The sequence below is a fragment of the Camelina sativa genome, chromosome 12, assembly GCF_000633955.1.
Source record: "Camelina sativa cultivar DH55 chromosome 12, Cs, whole genome shotgun sequence".
In the NCBI taxonomy this organism is placed as follows: domain Eukaryota; kingdom Viridiplantae; phylum Streptophyta; class Magnoliopsida; order Brassicales; family Brassicaceae; genus Camelina; species Camelina sativa.
This window is the reverse complement of record NC_025696.1, coordinates 5,076,662-5,098,031: the sequence shown is the minus strand read 5'-3', so window position 1 is coordinate 5,098,031 and position 21,370 is coordinate 5,076,662. Positions and strand designations below refer to the sequence as shown.

Sequence of the window (21,370 nt, the reverse complement as noted above, 5' to 3'; positions counted from 1 at the left end):
TCCCGTCAATTTTAGTTGGCAAAATTTATTAAGACCCAAAAGATTTGTACATGATTGAACAAATAGAGACTTACGTCAAATAACAAGGATGGAGGCCAGGTAATATGACCAATTTATATTTTATTTTTACTACTATTACTTAAAACATCGTCTTGATATTTTTAAGGAACATTTGTTTTTGGTGTAAAGCGAAAGTGGTTGAAGTTGTGTATTGTGCAATAGGTGGCACTACAATTCATGCACTAACTGTAATTTGAAAATGAAAAACTCTGGTTTGACCTTAACACGTCACACTTTCTCTCCATCCGAAGCTGTGGGAATACTCCGGTGTATTGTTTTCAATGAGTTTGGAGTGTGGCAATCCGTTGTTTCATAGTTCTTTTCATATGTTTTTTATTTTATTTTGTGTACTAACTATTTGAAGGTACTATTTAAACTAAAATTACCGACCCAAGTCACTTTTTTATTTATAGGCCAACTTAGATGAATTGGACGATGAGGTGGCTTACCTCATCAAAGACTTAATAGGGAAGACATTCTATTTCCAATGTCAAAGAGTCTACATACAATTTCACGGCTCTATGTACCAGAGTTTCACTGTCAGTCTGTCACATCTATCAAAGACGATCAACACCACTTACCCTTAGAACTTGAGACACACATGTGGAAAAAATTTCAACAAGGAATCATAAACCATTTACGCTTGAATTTTAACATTTTCAATTTTACATTTTTCCCTTTGTTATTTTAACAGATAATTACTGATGATGTAAACCAAAGCTTAAAACTGAGGTTGAAGTTTCTCCAAGATTTGCAAGGGATAAAGGCACTGATTGGGGTTTTAACATTACTGGTCTATTGTTGACAGGAAATACAACAACAAAGGTAAAACAACTTCTGATGTTGTGAGAAACCAGCAGGAAAAAGGAATAAAATCACTTGTCGTTTCATCTGTAAAGCAAAGACAAATACAAGCCACATAAAAAGAAGACAGTACAAATTTCAAATTTCACCGTATATATATTACAAATTGGTAGCATCCCAAAACAACACATTCTAATTGTAAAACAGAGAGATATTTTAATCTTTTATACATTTTGTTATTTAATAAATTAAACAAGACTAATAAATTAAATTATACATCAAGGTTTGTTTTTAGTAATGGAGCGTCGGTTGTTGTTGGGTATGGATAAATTATTATTTATGCTATGTATTGTTCAAATCTCCTTGTGATGATGATGTCAAATATCGACAATTAGCCGATCTTTTCATCAGAATTAATTGATTTTAGGTTTTTAGAAATTGATATGTTGAATTTGTATTAGACATATCTCTTAAGGATAATATATGTACCAAGTGAAATTTACAAGAACAGGAGGTTTCTATTTTCCTCACTTAAATTTGTGGGTAACTCTCTTTTGAAGAGAGAAAGAGTTTTTTTCAATAATTTAGTATATGAGGTTTGATTGTAGAATAAAAGTAAAAATAAATCCGTGCGTAGCACGGAATAACCTCTAGTTAGAAAATATGATCAAAGAAACCTCTACTTTCAGAATTCTTCTATTGATAACTTGATTTGCTGCTGCTCAATCAATAGGTGTGGTTTTAACCTACAGCTTAAAATACCCACACTACAAGAAAAATCAACATTCATAACACAGGATAAATGCTATCATATGTGTTTAGTATCGTTTTCATAAATGCTATGTTCTCCGCAGCTATCTTAGGTGTCACCTCTATTATAGCGTTTTTGACATGTTATTATATATCGCCCTTTCATAACATTAACCAAATGCTATAATATTTTTTTCTGTAACACATATTTCGTGCTATTTTATATTATGCCATAGCATTTTTTGTTTGCTATATGGAATTCTTTAATTTTTTAATTTGATTTTTTATAATTTATATATTTGACCATAGTTTTGTCGACTTTATTTAACTGGATTGATATTAAAAAAAATTATTTCATAAATCATCAACATACATAACATAACGTTAATATAAGCAAGTCTTACATATCATACCAAGTCTTATAATATGCTGCCCTGTTTGATCCAAAAAGCTAACATTATAACTTATAAGGATAGAGACAAACTTTGATCTCTTAAGTCTCTTCTCCTCTATTGCCTTCCCATCAAAAGCAGTACACACGTATGAAGAACTGTTCATGTTAGCATTCCCGTCCAGATTCCCTGTAATCATGTGTATCCACATCAACTTAAAGCTTATGTTTTCGATTTGTTTTTTCATTACAGTTCAAGAGTATACATAGTTACATACCTCTACTCCAAGTTCCCTCTTGTAGATGAGCAATAAAACAAATAGGTATTACCACATGTATAGAAACACCCAATGTTCAACTATGCCTTGCCATCCAGCACCAACAGCTACAGCTTTTAAACCAATATTAAAATGGTTGTTCCTTCTTCTCTTTGTATACACCTCCAACATCGCTAATAGTTGTTTCTTCTCTCTGTATAACATTAAAAACAGATAAACTCACATTGCAACTGAAAATTTTAATACCACAACAAATCTTTGGCCTAGATAAACAACTCACAGTTTACGTCACAAATTATTAATGGAGAAGAGAGTTTTACCTCTTTGTATGTTGTTATCTTCTTGGATTCCAACTTTTGACAAACTGAGAAAATCCAGATGAATGTGCAATTGATCAAAATTAATACAATAATTTCAACTCGTTAATACAATACTAAGGTGCTTTTGTGGTAAAGAAAAGGAAGATATTCACTAACCCAAAATGTTGACAGATCAAATAAAGAAATTTTAGCTCAAACTCAAAAATCAGAGACTTATGGGTGAGTAGAATCAACACTAAAGTTATCTATAAAACAAGTAGAGAATCGGATAAAAAAGCATTCACCTTATATCAGCCATAAGTTCGACATTATAATCACCAATGTGTAGTTCATAGAATAAAAGCTTTCAAGCGGAAGATGGCTTGCTAAAAAAATGTAAGTAGCACGAGATAGGTAAGTGACTTACATGGTCTCCTTGAACTCAACTGTCACCACAATCAGATTCCTCGCAGTCCTCACCACTAATTCACACTGCAAAATGACACACAATCAGCTTCTCTGAATTGCAGATCCAAATCACAAGAATGTCTGGTAGCTTACAATAGGAGCAGATAAGAGATAAGACATACTCAATTCACCAAGGAACATCTGTTTGTATTCAGACACAACAATTTTAACACAAGACATTGATAGTCTCTCTGCAATTGATGTGACTTCTCTTCCATGTAACCAATTAAGAAACTTTATAAATCAAAGATCAAGACTTTACGAAACCCATATGATTTAATTAATTGAAAACCAGATAGAAGAAGAAGAAGATTACGTATATGGCTGGTGTTACGATGACGGAGGATCCTGTCGAAATGCTCCTAGCTGACGAGCGTTTCCCCGACAGTAAACTCGTGACGAAGACGATGGAGATCGGCGGGATTGCAGGAGGACGGACCGTCGTCTTCACCAGATCCACCTCTTCCACTTCTTAGTTGAACCAATTTTTGCATAGGAGTTCCACACCGTCGTCTCATCCAAATCCGCCTCTTCTAATTCTTCGTTACTCATGAGTCTTTCTCTCCTGAAAGATTGTGAGTCTCTCTCTCATTTTCCTCCTTAGGTCAGGAACACGGAGATCTCATCTCCCGACTCTCTCAGATTGCCCTAATTCTAATTTGGGGGAAAAAAAATTTAGGTCACCGATGCTTAAGAGAAGAAAAATGTTTTAAGTGTTTAAGGGTGAGGAAAAGTTTTGCATATATATCAATGGAATAAGTTATTTTAACTCTTGGTTTAGTGATTTTTTTTTTGTGCACTGTTTAGTGAATTTTAATCATAGCATTTTTCAAACGCTATTATATAGGACCAAAATTTCTGAATTTATTTTTAATAGCAGTTATGAAAACCGTGCTATCCTTACGTGCTATCAATAACGATTCTTCTGCCATAGTCTTAAAAAAATGTTATGGTTTCATGCTCACGACACTATACACTACAGGTAGGTCAGTAGTAACGTAACATCGTTTTCTGTCGTTATATGTTACAGTTTTGTGATTATACTATAGTCTTATTTATACTTTGGACCGATATATATATATATATTTAATATTTTAAAAACGCGAAACTGAGAAATGCCAACCCTTCTTGGAACGGCGGAGAAATAGTCAAATGTGCGATAATTTGATTTTGTAACAAACCTTACATATTTTATTTTAGTTAAAGAAAAGGGCTTAATATGTTTGTTTCAGTGATGCAACTCCGAAAACGAAGGATGCACATATTTTCACATAGAATCAAAACCAAATCGTTTTTCAAGAGATTTAAGAGTGCTGTTAGAGTGTTAGTCGACGTATAAAAAAATTACCTATTTTTTGTTTGTTTGTTTGTTTCTAAACACCGATAACTTTAATTTTAATAATGACCAATTTCCAGAACAATAGGTCAATTTAAAATAATATATTTAGTATCCCTTTAATAATAAAACAGAATAATAAAATGGAAGTACATTATAAACTATATAAATTTAATAAGTTGCTTACAAATAAGTTATAAATTAATTAATAGATTAATTGGTTACAAGTTAAATAGTGGATGTAAACATAATTTATTTTTGGAAGATTTTATTACTAGAGCACGTTATTTCCAAAAATCTTAAAGAGAATATTCTAAAGAATCATTTGATATCATCTAACTTACCATATTAATTTCCTTTATTAAAGTATTCATCAAATAAAATCTTTTGATATCTAACTTAACATATTAATTTGTTAATTATCATTATACTTCACCTCTCATTTTTATATATGAGTCTATTTTGTGAAACAAATAAATTATCTTATTATTTATTATAATTAAAAAATAGTTTTATTTCCGGATATACCATGAGTTGAATTTTTAAAAACAAATATAAATTGTTCAATCTATAAAATATTCAAGCTTTAATAATATTATTCTTTAAAAATAACATCTATTGTATTAAAATTTTTACTGAGTAACGGGTCAAAATTTGAATATTTAAATTCAATTTCCTATTTTTGTTGAATTTTATAATTTTTGATAATATAATAAACTTTAAAGAATTTATTTTGAAATATTTTTAAAATATTGAAACTTGATATAAAAGTTAGAAACTATAAACACTCTAAATTGATTTGTTATAACAATATCAATAATATGTCACGATAATAGTACGAAAGAATTTCAAGAAACCAAGTATATCAAAACAAAAAGTATAACAATTATTTATAATATAATAACTCACTTTTTAAAAATCAAATTTACAAAATCATGTCTTATAAATACATTCAAGTCATGATGTAGAATATACATTGTTGAAATAACTTTACATACATATATAATAAACTAGTACAACATATTAAAATTTATTTTAAAATATAAAATATACAAAATTTTGTATAAAATAAAATTAACCAGTGTTATAGCACGAACACTTAACTAGAATCATTAACAATATAAACTTACAAAATAGATGTCTTTTTCAATCCATCATATTTAGCATTTGATTTTATTGCATAATTTTTTATCTAAAAAAACTTTTAAAAACAATCACATAAATTATATTTTATATAAAAATTACAATATAAATAAAATGAATTTCAACCCGTACTCTAGCACGGATCTTTATCTAGAGTTGTATAATTTGGTATAATTGCTTTTGTTAGTGTGTGTTAAAAGTGATTAAGACAATATAAAAAATAAGAAGGTTAAGTGAAACACGAGTGTAACTAAAATACACGTCATTTTAATTGCTTTTGGCAGGTGACCCAGTGTAATAAATAACTTACTACTAACAATTCTATATTATTATTGGTTGTTCACATCGGCCCATGTTATAATAATCTATATATACATTTATGAATTACATTTTGGGTTATATCCTTTTATTTATATTTATTTAAAAATTTATTAACAAAGTTAATTTATAAATTTTATTAAAAAATAGCATTGTTTCAAATTTTGTTTCTTAAATATTTTACACACCGTTCCAACTAAAAAAATACAATATAATCAATATGAAAACAAAAACTATGATATATTTAACCACACGTTTTATTGTGTATTGAAGATCTTATATCTCTGAATCCTTTGCAAACAAAGAAAACAACAATTTGATTTTTATTTTGTTTTCTAGCCTATGAGCTTTGATTCTTTACGTAGGAATAACTTTGATTCACATTTATTTAAATATGTATAAACTTAATAAAATTTTAAAATATTACGAATTTGTAAAAAAATTTTAAAAATTAAATACTATATAATATGGTTATATAGTAGACATGTTGGAATTAGTAAAATATCATTAAATTTGTGCTAACACGAGTTAAATCCTCATTTTATTATTTGTCAACATTATTAATATTAGAATATTTGACATATAAAAATTAAGTTGATTTAACTGAGATCGTGTAAAATAATTAATTCATTAGGAAAATGTGACTTAATCATAGTGTATAAATCAAAATAGAATCTTAAACACTAAACAAAACAGACTAAATATAACAANCGAAACCCATATGATTTAATTAATTGAAAACCAGATAGAAGAAGAAGAAGATTACGTATATGGCTGGTGTTACGATGACGGAGGATCCTGTCGAAATGCTCCTAGCTGACGAGCGTTTCCCCGACAGTAAACTCGTGACGAAGACGATGGAGATCGGCGGGATTGCAGGAGGACGGACCGTCGTCTTCACCAGATCCACCTCTTCCACTTCTTAGTTGAACCAATTTTTGCATAGGAGTTCCACACCGTCGTCTCATCCAAATCCGCCTCTTCTAATTCTTCGTTACTCATGAGTCTTTCTCTCCTGAAAGATTGTGAGTCTCTCTCTCATTTTCCTCCTTAGGTCAGGAACACGGAGATCTCATCTCCCGACTCTCTCAGATTGCCCTAATTCTAATTTGGGGGAAAAAAAATTTAGGTCACCGATGCTTAAGAGAAGAAAAATGTTTTAAGTGTTTAAGGGTGAGGAAAAGTTTTGCATATATATCAATGGAATAAGTTATTTTAACTCTTGGTTTAGTGATTTTTTTTTTGTGCACTGTTTAGTGAATTTTAATCATAGCATTTTTCAAACGCTATTATATAGGACCAAAATTTCTGAATTTATTTTTAATAGCAGTTATGAAAACCGTGCTATCCTTACGTGCTATCAATAACGATTCTTCTGCCATAGTCTTAAAAAAATGTTATGGTTTCATGCTCACGACACTATACACTACAGGTAGGTCAGTAGTAACGTAACATCGTTTTCTGTCGTTATATGTTACAGTTTTGTGATTATACTATAGTCTTATTTATACTTTGGACCGATATATATATATATATTTAATATTTTAAAAACGCGAAACTGAGAAATGCCAACCCTTCTTGGAACGGCGGAGAAATAGTCAAATGTGCGATAATTTGATTTTGTAACAAACCTTACATATTTTATTTTAGTTAAAGAAAAGGGCTTAATATGTTTGTTTCAGTGATGCAACTCCGAAAACGAAGGATGCACATATTTTCACATAGAATCAAAACCAAATCGTTTTTCAAGAGATTTAAGAGTGCTGTTAGAGTGTTAGTCGACGTATAAAAAAATTACCTATTTTTTGTTTGTTTGTTTGTTTCTAAACACCGATAACTTTAATTTTAATAATGACCAATTTCCAGAACAATAGGTCAATTTAAAATAATATATTTAGTATCCCTTTAATAATAAAACAGAATAATAAAATGGAAGTACATTATAAACTATATAAATTTAATAAGTTGCTTACAAATAAGTTATAAATTAATTAATAGATTAATTGGTTACAAGTTAAATAGTGGATGTAAACATAATTTATTTTTGGAAGATTTTATTACTAGAGCACGTTATTTCCAAAAATCTTAAAGAGAATATTCTAAAGAATCATTTGATATCATCTAACTTACCATATTAATTTCCTTTATTAAAGTATTCATCAAATAAAATCTTTTGATATCTAACTTAACATATTAATTTGTTAATTATCATTATACTTCACCTCTCATTTTTATATATGAGTCTATTTTGTGAAACAAATAAATTATCTTATTATTTATTATAATTAAAAAATAGTTTTATTTCCGGATATACCATGAGTTGAATTTTTAAAAACAAATATAAATTGTTCAATCTATAAAATATTCAAGCTTTAATAATATTATTCTTTAAAAATAACATCTATTGTATTAAAATTTTTACTGAGTAACGGGTCAAAATTTGAATATTTAAATTCAATTTCCTATTTTTGTTGAATTTTATAATTTTTGATAATATAATAAACTTTAAAGAATTTATTTTGAAATATTTTTAAAATATTGAAACTTGATATAAAAGTTAGAAACTATAAACACTCTAAATTGATTTGTTATAACAATATCAATAATATGTCACGATAATAGTACGAAAGAATTTCAAGAAACCAAGTATATCAAAACAAAAAGTATAACAATTATTTATAATATAATAACTCACTTTTTAAAAATCAAATTTACAAAATCATGTCTTATAAATACATTCAAGTCATGATGTAGAATATACATTGTTGAAATAACTTTACATACATATATAATAAACTAGTACAACATATTAAAATTTATTTTAAAATATAAAATATACAAAATTTTGTATAAAATAAAATTAACCAGTGTTATAGCACGAACACTTAACTAGAATCATTAACAATATAAACTTACAAAATAGATGTCTTTTTCAATCCATCATATTTAGCATTTGATTTTATTGCATAATTTTTTATCTAAAAAAACTTTTAAAAACAATCACATAAATTATATTTTATATAAAAATTACAATATAAATAAAATGAATTTCAACCCGTACTCTAGCACGGATCTTTATCTAGAGTTGTATAATTTGGTATAATTGCTTTTGTTAGTGTGTGTTAAAAGTGATTAAGACAATATAAAAAATAAGAAGGTTAAGTGAAACACGAGTGTAACTAAAATACACGTCATTTTAATTGCTTTTGGCAGGTGACCCAGTGTAATAAATAACTTACTACTAACAATTCTATATTATTATTGGTTGTTCACATCGGCCCATGTTATAATAATCTATATATACATTTATGAATTACATTTTGGGTTATATCCTTTTATTTATATTTATTTAAAAATTTATTAACAAAGTTAATTTATAAATTTTATTAAAAAATAGCATTGTTTCAAATTTTGTTTCTTAAATATTTTACACACCGTTCCAACTAAAAAAATACAATATAATCAATATGAAAACAAAAACTATGATATATTTAACCACACGTTTTATTGTGTATTGAAGATCTTATATCTCTGAATCCTTTGCAAACAAAGAAAACAACAATTTGATTTTTATTTTGTTTTCTAGCCTATGAGCTTTGATTCTTTACGTAGGAATAACTTTGATTCACATTTATTTAAATATGTATAAACTTAATAAAATTTTAAAATATTACGAATTTGTAAAAAAATTTTAAAAATTAAATACTATATAATATGGTTATATAGTAGACATGTTGGAATTAGTAAAATATCATTAAATTTGTGCTAACACGAGTTAAATCCTCATTTTATTATTTGTCAACATTATTAATATTAGAATATTTGACATATAAAAATTAAGTTGATTTAACTGAGATCGTGTAAAATAATTAATTCATTAGGAAAATGTGACTTAATCATAGTGTATAAATCAAAATAGAATCTTAAACACTAAACAAAACAGACTAAATATAACAAACAAATGGTCATAAAGTATATTGCAGGTTAAAAAATTAATATAAATATTTAGCCGCACAAACGGTCAGAAATTTAGTTATTCCTCTATTTGCAAAACATCCAACATTTAACAAACAAATACAATATAAAATATAAATAATAATAAAAATTATATGCACGTAGTGTATTGCAGATTAGAATAAAATCTAGTAATGCTATAAAATTGATATCCATGCTCAAAATGGTGAACAACTGTTGCCCACCACTGATTAATTTGCCTCTAGCTATAACTTTCTTTTTGAATAATAAACTAAAAGATTTGTATCACTTATATTTTTAAGAAAAAGTTTGATAAAATAAAATTCAAACTTCTTCTTCTTGGATAGCTTTCTCCATTGAATCTTGCGGAGACTCAAAGATATTTTCAAACACTTTCTTGTTTCTTGCCTTCCAAATTTACCACATCACCCAAGGGAATGTCCGCAGATTTTGATCAAGTGCACCATAGTCTCTACCGCTCCCATAAAAGAAATTGAGGTTGCTATATAGGGAAGATGAGGGAAACACCATAGGATGGGTAGGGATTGTCAATAAAGCCCACACTTGACGTGTTGGGAGGCATTCAAATAGCATATGATTTATAGTTTTCTCCTCCCCTCCACATCTAGGGCAATCTTTATCTCTACCAATATGGCGATAATGCAAGGATTGGCATGTTGCCAAACACCCAGTCACACATTGCCACACGAAATGCTTCAGTTTTTGTGATGTTTTTAACTTCCATGCTTGCGCCTTGAGTGTCGTAACGCTAGGTCCCTGAGGAGGGAGGTTGCAAGCAGGGCGAGAGATAGCTCTCGCGACTTCATATCCAGTATTAACATTATAATTCCCAGACTTTATCAAGGTCCACGAATACCCGTCCCTCGAGGCAATTAAGCTTGGTTTAATTCCCAAAATAAGGGTAATTTCTTTCGGGGGGAAGATTTCCCGAAGACGCTCCATTTTCTACTTTTTTGTGTTGAAATCAATCAAGGTGTTAACACAAATCAATGGATTTCTCTCATTAGATAATCCTTGTGGCGGTCGCGCTGGCGTATCTGGGATCCAAGGTTCAGTCCAGATGCATGTGTTGAACCCCGAGCTTATGGTCTTAAGGATACCATATGAGAGAACATGTTTTGCCGCCAACATGCTCCTCCAACCATACGAAGGTCGATTTGATACTTGTATCTCTAATGAACTACAATATCGAAAGTATCTCCCTTTAAGAACTCGACTAAGGAGAGAATCTGAATATCTGAGAAATCTCCATAGCTGCTTTGCCAACAGGGCAAGATTAGATTCTTCTAGTATTCGGAAGCCTAGCTCGCCTTCTGAGAGTTGAGTACACATTTGCTCTCATGAGATCCAGTGTAATCCTTTACTATTTGCTTTATTGCTCCACCAGAAATCGGCTATCACACTACTTAATTTTGAACATATAGCTTTTGGTAAGAGAAAACACGATATTACATATGTCGGAATTGATTGCGCTACTGATTTTATTAGGAATTCAATGCCTCCTTTGGATAGGGGTTTTGAGGTCCATAAGTTTACCCTCTTGTGGAGTTTATCCCTCACGAATGCAAAGACTTGTGCCTTTAACCCATGAATCTTCTCGAAGAGACCCAAATATGTATCCATGCCTCTTTCTTATGATATCCCAACAATAGATATGATCTTCTGTCGTATATGGGATGGGACCTCGGTTCCAAACATGTGGAACATGATGGTCACCAGGTTCTTTTCATTCTCTTTTTTTTTTGTCATCTAATTTTGACTTATTGACTTATTGGTTAGAAATAATTTTTATTAGTGAATAATTTTTTATTTCATGATTTTTTTGTTAGTTCTATGAAATGTTAATGATGCTCGTTTGGAGAAACAACTTCCAATTTATTAATGATTAATTAACCATTTCCATGAAGATATGAAATGATCAAAGTACATCATCATCATTAATTAATATTACTAGTGGATTATTCAATAAGCATGACAACAAAACTTAGGATCTACAAAATGGGTTAAGGATTAAAAGATTAAGTATCTGATTAACATTAAAAGTCAATGGAATAATGTATCTGATTAAAAAGATTAAAAGAATTCTCTTCCAACCGACAAGAAAATGTGGTTTTGAGGGTTGTGTAGGGATGATTCATCAAACCGCATAATGCATGTTGTTGATTAAATAATGTTTTCCTAATTAAAAAGAATTACGATTCTCCGGTTAGATCATAGCCAGAGTAAGGGGAGGAACAGTAGGCAGAGCAAGGAACGGACTAGAACTAAAGCTTGGAGACATAACCATCGTGAAGGATGCGATTACGCCAGGAAGTTACTTCGGAGACGAGGTTCCTGATACCATAGCGATCATCAAATGCCACCAGGACGAAGTCTTGGTGCTCCCAGAAACTGCTAAAGTGCTTGCCTACTCCACAAACTACGAGGTGGAGATGTTCTCTATTGAGGATCATCTGTTCTGTATTCAAGGACACCCTGAGTATAGCAAAGAGATTCTCTTCCACCTTGTTGATCGTGTTCTTGGTCAAGGCCTCATCTCGGTTTGTTTTTTGTTCCCCATAACTCTGATTAATTTACAGAAGACAAATTTATATATAACTTTGGTGGATACAGAGACTATGGGTGGATTCTGAACTATAAACTAGGGTGTTGTTGATTAGTCATTTCAATTTAGTACACCTCATCACATGTGGCAAGAATCGTCGAATCGAATGAATATAAAATGTTTAAGAATCGATTGAAATATTTATGAGAAACAAAGTGTAGAATAATTCTAAGAAATATGAAAATTATGTATGCAGCAAGAGTTTGCGGATGCGTCAAAGGCATCGATGGAGAAGAGGGGAGCAGACAGGAAGCTTTGGGAGAAGATTTGCAAGAACTTCCTCAAAGGCATGCAGAGTTCCGACTAACTAGTTTCACTACTACCAGATTACCTATTTGGCGCTCTTGTCATATTGGAAACATTTATGGATTTTTATTACTTGCTTCATATTCCTGTAGAATAACCTATTAATCTCCAGCGTGACTTATTTCTGTGTTCTACTTATACCTCTAATAAATGAATAAGTAACTAAGTTATTTAAAAACTATAATACAGTTAGGTCAGTAGTAACGTAACATCGTTTTCTGTCGTTATATGTTACAGTTTTGTGATTATGCTGTAGTCTTATTTATAGACCACAAAAAAAAAAAAGACCACAGAAAAAAAACCCATACAGCAGACTGAAAATGATGGGACTATCTATCATTTATATGTTACAATTTTGTCAAAAAAAATCATACCATACTGTTTTATCATTCTTCTTAACTTGGTGGGACTGTTTTGTGATAACGTGGTTTAAATATTGCATTTCGCTGTCAAACTTTCATTTGATTGTCACTTTATGCTTGTAGAGTTGTAATCTCTTGGTTGTAATTAATTCTATAAGTTTTAAAATAATAATGATAATTCTGTAGAGTGTATATTTTGCACTACTAGCAAAAGTGGATTTTAGCTAGAACGAGAATATTCCTTTCTCTACTTTAATTATATTAACTGATTAAGAAGGAAAACCATGCTTTTGTTTTATTAGGGTTAAGATGTATTATGTATAGCACACTAATTTGTGATAGTGTTATTATGGACGTGTCACCATTTAAATACTTCGCATAAATGTATATATGTATGTATTATTTGCCATGACTAAATTAATGGAGCTCCGACAGAGATAACGAGATGCTCTCTCCCCTCCGGACTTCTCTCTCCGCCAGCTAGAGATTTCCGTCACACCATGAATCTCGTGTTATATCAATTTTGTCAATTCTCCAGATGTCAATAATTCATCATCTCAAACAGTGTATTTTTCTTTAAAACAGAAGATGTCTATTCAATATTTATTTATTCAAGTTTTTTTTTTGTTATTATATAATTTAATTTAGATCCAGACTATTCAAAAGCAATTTTAGAATTTTCGTAATTTATGAGTCTATTATTATGCACGTGAAAAATAGGATCAAACAAGTTTGTACGGTAAGAAACAGCTCACTGTGATAGTGTAAATCCAAAAACGTTATGTTCTGTTAAAGGTGAATCCAAATTTAGGACCAGAACCCTGTTCTAACGACCCGATCTGCTTTCCTTAATTTTGGTTTTTCTATGTAATGTATTATTTCTTTAACACATGATTCTGCGTAGTTGTGTTTCTTTCAATTACCGTAAGTTCTCTAACAAAGATCCACCCACGAATAGAAAAATAAAAAGAAGAAGCTAAGCAATTTTAAAAAAATATATATATTAGGTGAGAATTAAGCTCTATTCATTGATTCATTCACATATATAAAAATGTACATAACATTCTTTTAGTAATAAACCTATCATTCACACTTTGATTCACTTTTTTTATTTGTATGCGCGTGTGTGTGTGTGAGCATGTGACTCGTCTATCAAATACAATCAATGATAGGAATTCACAAAGAATCTCAAAAGCCAATAAATACGCGTCGCGAGAAACACGTGAGATATTAACATGATGCGAACTAATCACACACTAGTGGTATAACAGGAAAATCCTAATCGTTGTCCAATAAGAAAAAATGGATCTCGGTTAGATACTTTGATGTATACGTTTTCAACATTTCGAATCCATAATAAGTTGTTGCGATATAGTTCAAAACTGTTTTGGTCAATAGACCAAACCGAAAACCGGTTCTTATATACCAAACCGATACTGATGTTTAGCTCCTCCTTCCTTTATATATGCCCTAACACATTCTCAGTTCTCTCACCATCAATAACATCTTTCTCTCTCCCTCTCTTCTTCCTCATAATGGTGAAGCAGATAAGACGATACGCTCTGTTTCAGGCCACGCCAGACTCTGAGTTCGTCAAGGAGACGTATGGAGGCTACTTCAACGTATTTGTGTCGGCATTTGGAGACGAAGGAGAGCAATGGGATCTTTTCCGTGTGATCGATGGCGAGTTTCCTCGCGACGACGATCTTGAGAAGTACGATGGGTTCGTCATTAGCGGGAGTCTACATGATGCTTTCGCAGAAGAGGCTTGGATCAGTGAGCTATGCTCTGTTTGCCAAAAACTTGATGTGATGAAGAAGAAAATTCTTGGCATATGCTTTGGTCTCCAGGTTTGATATTAATATTATCATCCAATGTGTTTGTTTCTTTCTATTATTTAAAACATTGCCTACTTAGTTGATCTATATAACATATAGGTTTTACATTAGTAGGAAAGTCATTCACAATATCTTAAAACTCTATAGTTGAAAAATGTACATGAATATTAGTTTGCCTAACTTGCTACTTCATAATCTATGTTGTAGACTAGAATAATTAATCTAGTTTAAAATTTATTCAAAGTAGGGTTAAAATTAATTTAAATTTTATTCAAATAATATTCACCAAGACAATATATAATATATAATTTTGAACTTTGTAACTCAAATACTCAATTATCATAGTTCTTCGTTGTTCTTTGGTGGGTCACCACCACTCAATCATCATAGATCATAGCCAGAAAGAAACAAAGATTTTAAAGAGATTTTAAATGATATGATACGTGTAAAGTAATAAAGGTATTTGGGTAAATAAGCTTGATAATATATTTCCTAGCGTCTAATACGAAAATAGATTTACCAAAGAATTAGTTTCATCTACACATGGTTACCCTTACCCTCATAACTTATATCTTACATTTTCATTTTCTTGGGATTTAGATAATATGTAGAGTAAGAGGTGGAAAGGTGGGAAGGGCTCTTAGAGGACCAGACTTAGGGCTTCGTAAGATAAACATCGTTCAAGAAATGATCGAACCGGGTGGTTACTTTGGTGAAGAAGTTCCCGAGTCATTGTTGATCATAGAATGTCACAGGGACGAAGTACTTGAACCTCCTGAGTCGGCCAAAGTCATTGGATTCTCGGACAAATGTGACGTCGAGATATTCTCTGTGGAAGATCACTTGTTTTGCGTTCAAGGCCATCCTGAGTACAACAAGGAGATTCTCTTGGAGATCACTGATCGTGTCCATAAGATCAAATATATCGAGGTTCGTTTAAAACGTCTATCTTCATTTAGTTTTAATCCTATATTATACATATATAGTTTAAATTAAATATTTATTATTTTTGTAGGAGGAATGTGTGGAGAGAGCTAAGCGTACGACACAAAAGATCGAACCAGACACGAGGCGTTTGCACATTCTTTGCAAGAATTTCTTGAAAGGACGAAGCCACTTGGTTTAAGAACTAATTTAATAATAGTCTTTCATAAATCCGCTACGTTTGTGGAAGTTCAAAACTACACTATAATATGGTATGGTGATAACAGATCGTGATCACATAATGTAACATACCTAATACTTTAAAATATATTACCAAAAATAAAAAGCTCAAATAAAGTTAATAAACAATATTTCTATATTCTTTTCGAAATCCCTTTTTCTTTTGCATTGCTTTTAAACTTGATGGATATTTCCACCATCGTATAAGTGATGTGGGATGGGGATATTGCAAATTTGCAATGCCACAATATTTCTGTGGTCAAATTTACATTTATTAATCACAAGCAAGAAAAGGAAAGAAGTGGCAGTGATTACGATTCTTTTGTCGTTTGTTTTTTTGGCAACACTAATAATACAATTCAGTTTGGCACCGGCCAATTACTACAACTTACAAGAAAGAGATAACTCAAACCAAAAGCATTTAATAATTTAGTGGAAAAAAACGTACAAATTAAGTAAGTCTTAATTAACCTATTGTATAAAAGTCTTCTTTTTTTTTTGGTAACTCGAAATAAATATGAATGACTAAAAATGTGAATAATTCTAGGATCAAGAGATAAACGAGGTGGAGTTGTCATCTTCTATTGAAACACCTCACGTTTTCTCTTATCTCTCCATTAACCGTTTTTTTTTTTTCTCCTATTTAACCACAATCTCACTTGGCGTGTGTGATCGTGTTCTCCGTCGTCTCATCTCTTAACCACATTTCCCAAATCTCTCTTCGTCTCCATCATCTCGTGAAGAAGAAGAAGAAGATGGTGATGGTGGAGCAGCAGAAGAAGAAGAGGTTTGCTCTGTTTCTCGCGACGAGCGACTCCGATTTCGTTAAAAAGACTTACGGTGGATACTTCAACGTCTTCGTTTCGACTTTCGGCGAGGAAGGTGAGCAATGGGATCTCTTCCGAGTCATCGACGGTGACTTTCCCGATGAGAAAGATTTAGACAAGTACGACGGTTTCGTCATCAGTGGTAGTCCACACGATGCTTTCGCTGACGCCGATTGGATTGTTAAGCTTTGCAATGTTGTTCAGAAACTTGATGAGTTGAAGAAGAAGGTTCTCGGCATCTGCTTCGGCCACCAGGTTTCTTAATTTGCTTATGAATTTTACAATTTCTTGATTTTGGATCTGATTTAGGGTTTCAGAAGAATTGTGTAATTTTGGGATCTGTTATTGTTTGTTGTGTGTGATTAGATCATTACTAGAGTGAAAGGTGGGAAAATAGGAAGGGCTGTTAAAGGTGCAGATATGGGGCTTAGAAGGATTAGTATAGCTAAGGACAATGAAAAGCTACGAGGTCACTTTGATGGTGAGGTCCCTGGATCTTTAGCTATTATAAAGTGTCATCAGGATGAAGTCTTGGAGCTTCCTGAGTCTGCTACAGTTCTTGCTTCTTCTGAGATTTGCGAGGTTGAGATGTTTTCTATTGGAGACCACTTGCTTTGTATCCAAGGGCATCCTGAGTATAACAAAGAGATTTTGTTTGAGATTGTGGACCGTGTCCTTAAGATGAAGCTTATGGAGGTTTGTTACTTGTTCTCTATGTTGTTAACTTTATGGAACCTATCAGTTGATTGATCTTTTTCTGTTTTGATTTTTCAGCAAGAGTTTGCGGATAAGGCAAAGAGTACAATGGATACTGCACAACCAGATAGGGATCTATGGCAGAAGCTCTGCAAAACCTTTCTCAAAGGTCGATCCGAGCAAGTTTAATTTGTTATCAAATTTGCTATCTACCAAACTATGTCATTTCTCGATGATCCTACCATTTCCTTTGTATTTTATCTTCATCAGACAGAAAGAGACGCATATAACAATCACTGTACTTTATATTACCACCTTTTATCTTAAATCTTACTGTTGCAGCACAAATCAAACAATAAAATTCAGTCTGAGTTATACAAGTTAAAAGCGTTCATAGACATTAGTACTTTTCTTTGTTGTAAAATTGGTCAAGAAGGATCATCAGCAGAGAAATCAGGCTCTGAAGGCTTCTGATATTTCACAAGTTCTTTTGTAGACTTTGCTTCAATACGGTTCTTGTGAACTTTAAGAAGTGCATTTGCAGCAAACTTTGACGCCAGGAACGTTGCTCTGATGCTGGTAACCGATCCTTCCCCTTCTTCTTCTTCTTTCCTGAGTTGCTCAAGTTTCTTCTTCTTCACGTATCGTCGCCACGCTGCTTGTATGAAAATAGCTGCCCAAGTCCTCCATTGTTGTGAGTAGAATCTGAATGTGTGCTGCACTTGCCTGCTGTGTAGTCTCCTAAACTGGCTAGCCACAAATTTTAGCTCATCGGCTATCAAAGCGAAAGCCTCTACTTCAGTTAGTGCCTTTGCGGTTCTAGTAGAGGAAGGTAGGTTGGAACCGGATTTGGGATCAAGTGCCCATGTCAAAAGCTCTTCCCCACAGAAGTCTCCTTCTTTAAGCAAACTTCGGTTGAAGAAACCACTTCTCCCACCATCTGTGGTAACACTCTCAAGCCGACCACGGATAATGAAGAGCATCTCGTTGACCGGGTCTCCTTCCCGAACCAAATAAGAGTTCTCTGTGTACAGACACGGCTTCAACCGCTCACAGATTGCATCAAGTAGCCTCTCATCCATATTCTCAAACAGTGGAACCTTTCCATTAAAAAAGAAAAACAAGATGACTTCATTATGAATCAAGAATAGAGAAAGGCTTTTATAAAAAGATTTGACTTACCCTCCGAACCAAAGCCAGACAGAGATGGCGTTTGATATCTCTTCTCAAGTCCTTTGGGAGATTCTGAACCAAATTCTCTTCATCTACTCCGCGTGTCTCCAACCATTTGTACTGGTCATATCTCCTGACTCGTTCTCGCAGTTCCGGTGGAAGCATTCGATGATGCATCCACTGTTCTGAATCACGTCTTTTCACTCTCATCTCTTCAAGTCGGATTGTAAGGGATTGAAGATAAGTCTGCATGTTGCCGATAAGAAGAGCAAAGAGAAGAAGTCCAGCAATGGCAAGTGCTATGGAGAAGATAACCTCTCCAGGGTATGTACTGGTTTCAAGCCCTTGACCAAGAGTGCTGCATTTGGCATCAATGAGGTTAATAATGCAACAGAGACTTTTTATTACAATGAAAGTATTAAGAAAGACAAACTCTTTTAGCATTACGTACCTGAGATTCTGAAGTCCCCACCATAAACAGAAGAAGTACTTGGAGACAAAGCTCTTAGATGAGACAATGCCAGAGGACAGGGCCCTTAAGTAGATTCCAAAATCGAAAGGAGGAGTATCACCATCAGTTGTATTAACTGGACAATTTATTTGAAGAACAGAATCTTTGATGGTACTCCAAGCTGCATAACCATCCATATTTTCATTACCACAAAACAGGAAGTTTCTGGTACAGTTGTTCTGGCTAATACTGCATGCCTTGCTCCAGCATCCATTATAGCGTTCTAATGCCAATAAGTACCATAAAGCACCAACAATCTGAAAAAACAAAAGTGCAAAAACAAGAGAGTTATGGAGGGATTTTTCAAGGATATTAGAGGAAAAGGTACCAAAAATGATAAGTACTGACATGACTTGCGAGCATGTAGAGTAGTAAATAATAAGCTGCACCAGCCCAAGCAGTTTCAGCAAAAACACCAGCTGTTCTCTTTAACTCTGAGCTCAAAGGATACAACCGAATGAATCTCGGAATGTATTGAAGTAATATGATAGATCGCAACGCCCGCTTTGTTGCCAGCACACTTGCACCTTTAGAGGTGTAAAGAAATCTCCAAACTACAATCTGACAAAACCCAATAAATAACATAAACTAGTCATCAACGTTTGATAACAAGAAATAACAATGAAGATAAAAGAACACTGAGGAGACATATCTGTTAATTTTACCTGTGGAAGTGGAAGCACAGAGAGAAAGTCAATTATGAAGTACTGCTGCAAATACCGTTTAGCTATCTGTGCAGGGTCGATCACAAGTTCACCACGCCCAAAAACACGAGAAGAAGGGGCGACAAAAGCTGTTCTAAACCGAAGAGCCATGTGGAAAAGATAAAACACATCGATAACTGTCCGCAGCGTAGTAGCTATGATAGCCAATCTCCGGTCAATGCCAATACATTTGTCATTATCCTTAACAAATGGAAGATACAAGAAGAGTGGATCCACAGACACAGCGAGAATACAAGAAGTAACAAAAAGCTTGTTGCAGAGCAAAAGAAACTTGTCCTGTGGATCAAAAATCTTCTTCTCTGAAACTTTAAGATCTTCTGGAAAAACCGCCCGTGAAACCCCTAAACCAATTGATCTTCCTAGAGACCAAAGACCTTTAGAACCTCTCCTAAACCCTTTCTTGAAAGAACCAGAAGATGCATTGTTGCCCTGAGAAGCAGCACCACCGCGTGTTGGTCCTTGTAGGTTGAGAGTGCATCTGTTTAGACCTGTATCAGAAGTCTGGGAGTACCTAGAATCCATACTATCCAACCTGTGAAGAACAAAATAAACTAAAGATATTCTTTTATTTTCAAACCTCAGGTAAAGGAATGGCCTTTTTTGCTAAAATGTTATCATCATCATGGTATACAATAAAGAGAATCATTTTATACCTTACAAACTTCTCTCGTTGGCCACTGATAACTTGTGATTTCACTGCTTTTTGGGCACAGTTTAACATGCTTTTTTCCTTGTGACTCAACTCATGAATCCCAAACCTGTTTCCTCACACAATTGTAAGAAACAAATTATGATCAAAACCACTTTTGAAGCACCAAACTCCAAAAAAAATTCAATATACAAAACCAAAAAAAATGCGATCTTTGTTTCTAAATTCATTCATAAACATCTAAATACTTCAGGAGACAGTTTCAACATCAGAACGGCACAATCTCAAAAGAGGAAAAAAAAATGTCAACCAAAATCTTAGTAATTGAGACGTGAGAAGTACAAAATCAATATCATTCCACACAATGATAGACTAAGAAAGAAAATTGAAAAGGAATGTAAAGATATACCGTTGAAGAAAAAGAAGAGGAATGAGAAAGACGGTTGAAAGAAGTCACAAGCCGAATCAGACGGAGATGGGTGAAGAAGAAGAAGAAGAAGAAGAAGAAGAAAGTGAGAAATGGTGGGAGGAGACGAAGAAGTCGTTTCAGACAGAACATTGAAAATAAAAATTGATTTGAGAAGAAACTGAAAGTGTCTCCGTGCCGTCCGGGTCGGGTCCACCCGCTCTTTCTGCCGTCACGTCTCTCATACACCAAACCTTATATAGTC

At 32.7% G+C, this 21,370-nt stretch overlaps 4 protein-coding genes and 1 long non-coding RNA gene across 7 annotated transcripts in view; 3 read left to right on the top strand and 2 right to left on the bottom strand.

Annotated features, from left to right (window-relative positions):
- LOC104730258 (gamma-glutamyl peptidase 1) overlaps positions 1 to 12,826 on the top strand; it is a 16,547-nt gene extending 3,721 nt beyond the window's left edge. The window contains exon 3 of the mRNA XM_010449401.2: positions 12,645 to 12,826. Coding sequence (XP_010447703.1) covers positions 12,645 to 12,755 — 111 coding nt within the window. The 3' untranslated portion in view covers positions 12,756 to 12,826. The remainder of the gene's footprint in view (positions 1 to 12,644) is intronic.
- On the bottom strand, positions 2,455 to 3,146 carry LOC109128209. Of its 2 annotated transcripts, none has more exons than XR_002034752.1 (3): positions 2,888 to 2,970; positions 2,604 to 2,647; positions 2,455 to 2,476 (listed from the first exon to the last, which is right to left on the bottom strand). It is a non-coding gene; the product is annotated as an uncharacterized LOC109128209 (long non-coding RNA). The 2 variants fall into 2 exon arrangements; XR_002034751.1 differs by lacking the exon at positions 2,455 to 2,476 and adding an exon at positions 3,010 to 3,146 and having other exon boundaries at positions 2,888 to 2,946.
- On the top strand, positions 14,500 to 16,261 carry LOC104730257 (gamma-glutamyl peptidase 2-like). The gene is made up of 3 exons (XM_010449399.2): positions 14,500 to 14,966; positions 15,555 to 15,884; positions 15,970 to 16,261. The coding sequence occupies exons 1-3, from the start codon at positions 14,556 to 14,558 to the stop codon at positions 16,078 to 16,080; spliced, it is 852 nt and encodes a 283-aa protein (XP_010447701.1). The 5' UTR covers positions 14,500 to 14,555; the 3' UTR covers positions 16,081 to 16,261.
- LOC104730255 (gamma-glutamyl peptidase 3) lies at positions 16,681 to 17,974 on the top strand. The gene is made up of 3 exons (XM_010449396.2): positions 16,681 to 17,200; positions 17,312 to 17,641; positions 17,720 to 17,974. The coding sequence occupies exons 1-3, from the start codon at positions 16,874 to 16,876 to the stop codon at positions 17,828 to 17,830; spliced, it is 768 nt and encodes a 255-aa protein (XP_010447698.1). The 5' UTR covers positions 16,681 to 16,873; the 3' UTR covers positions 17,831 to 17,974.
- Positions 17,929 to 21,327, bottom strand: LOC104730256 (putative cyclic nucleotide-gated ion channel 9). Of its 2 annotated transcripts, XM_010449397.2 has the most exons (7): positions 21,109 to 21,327; positions 20,704 to 20,808; positions 19,991 to 20,582; positions 19,674 to 19,886; positions 19,266 to 19,582; positions 18,824 to 19,172; positions 17,929 to 18,741 (listed from the first exon to the last, which is right to left on the bottom strand). In XM_010449397.2, exons 2-7 carry the CDS (start codon positions 20,769 to 20,771, stop codon positions 18,070 to 18,072), a joined length of 2,211 nt encoding a protein of 736 aa, XP_010447699.1. In that variant the 5' UTR covers positions 20,772 to 20,808; positions 21,109 to 21,327; the 3' UTR covers positions 17,929 to 18,069. The 2 variants fall into 2 exon arrangements, with proteins under 2 accessions (XP_010447699.1, XP_010447700.1); XM_010449398.2 differs by lacking the exon at positions 21,109 to 21,327 and having other exon boundaries at positions 19,991 to 20,601; positions 20,704 to 20,798.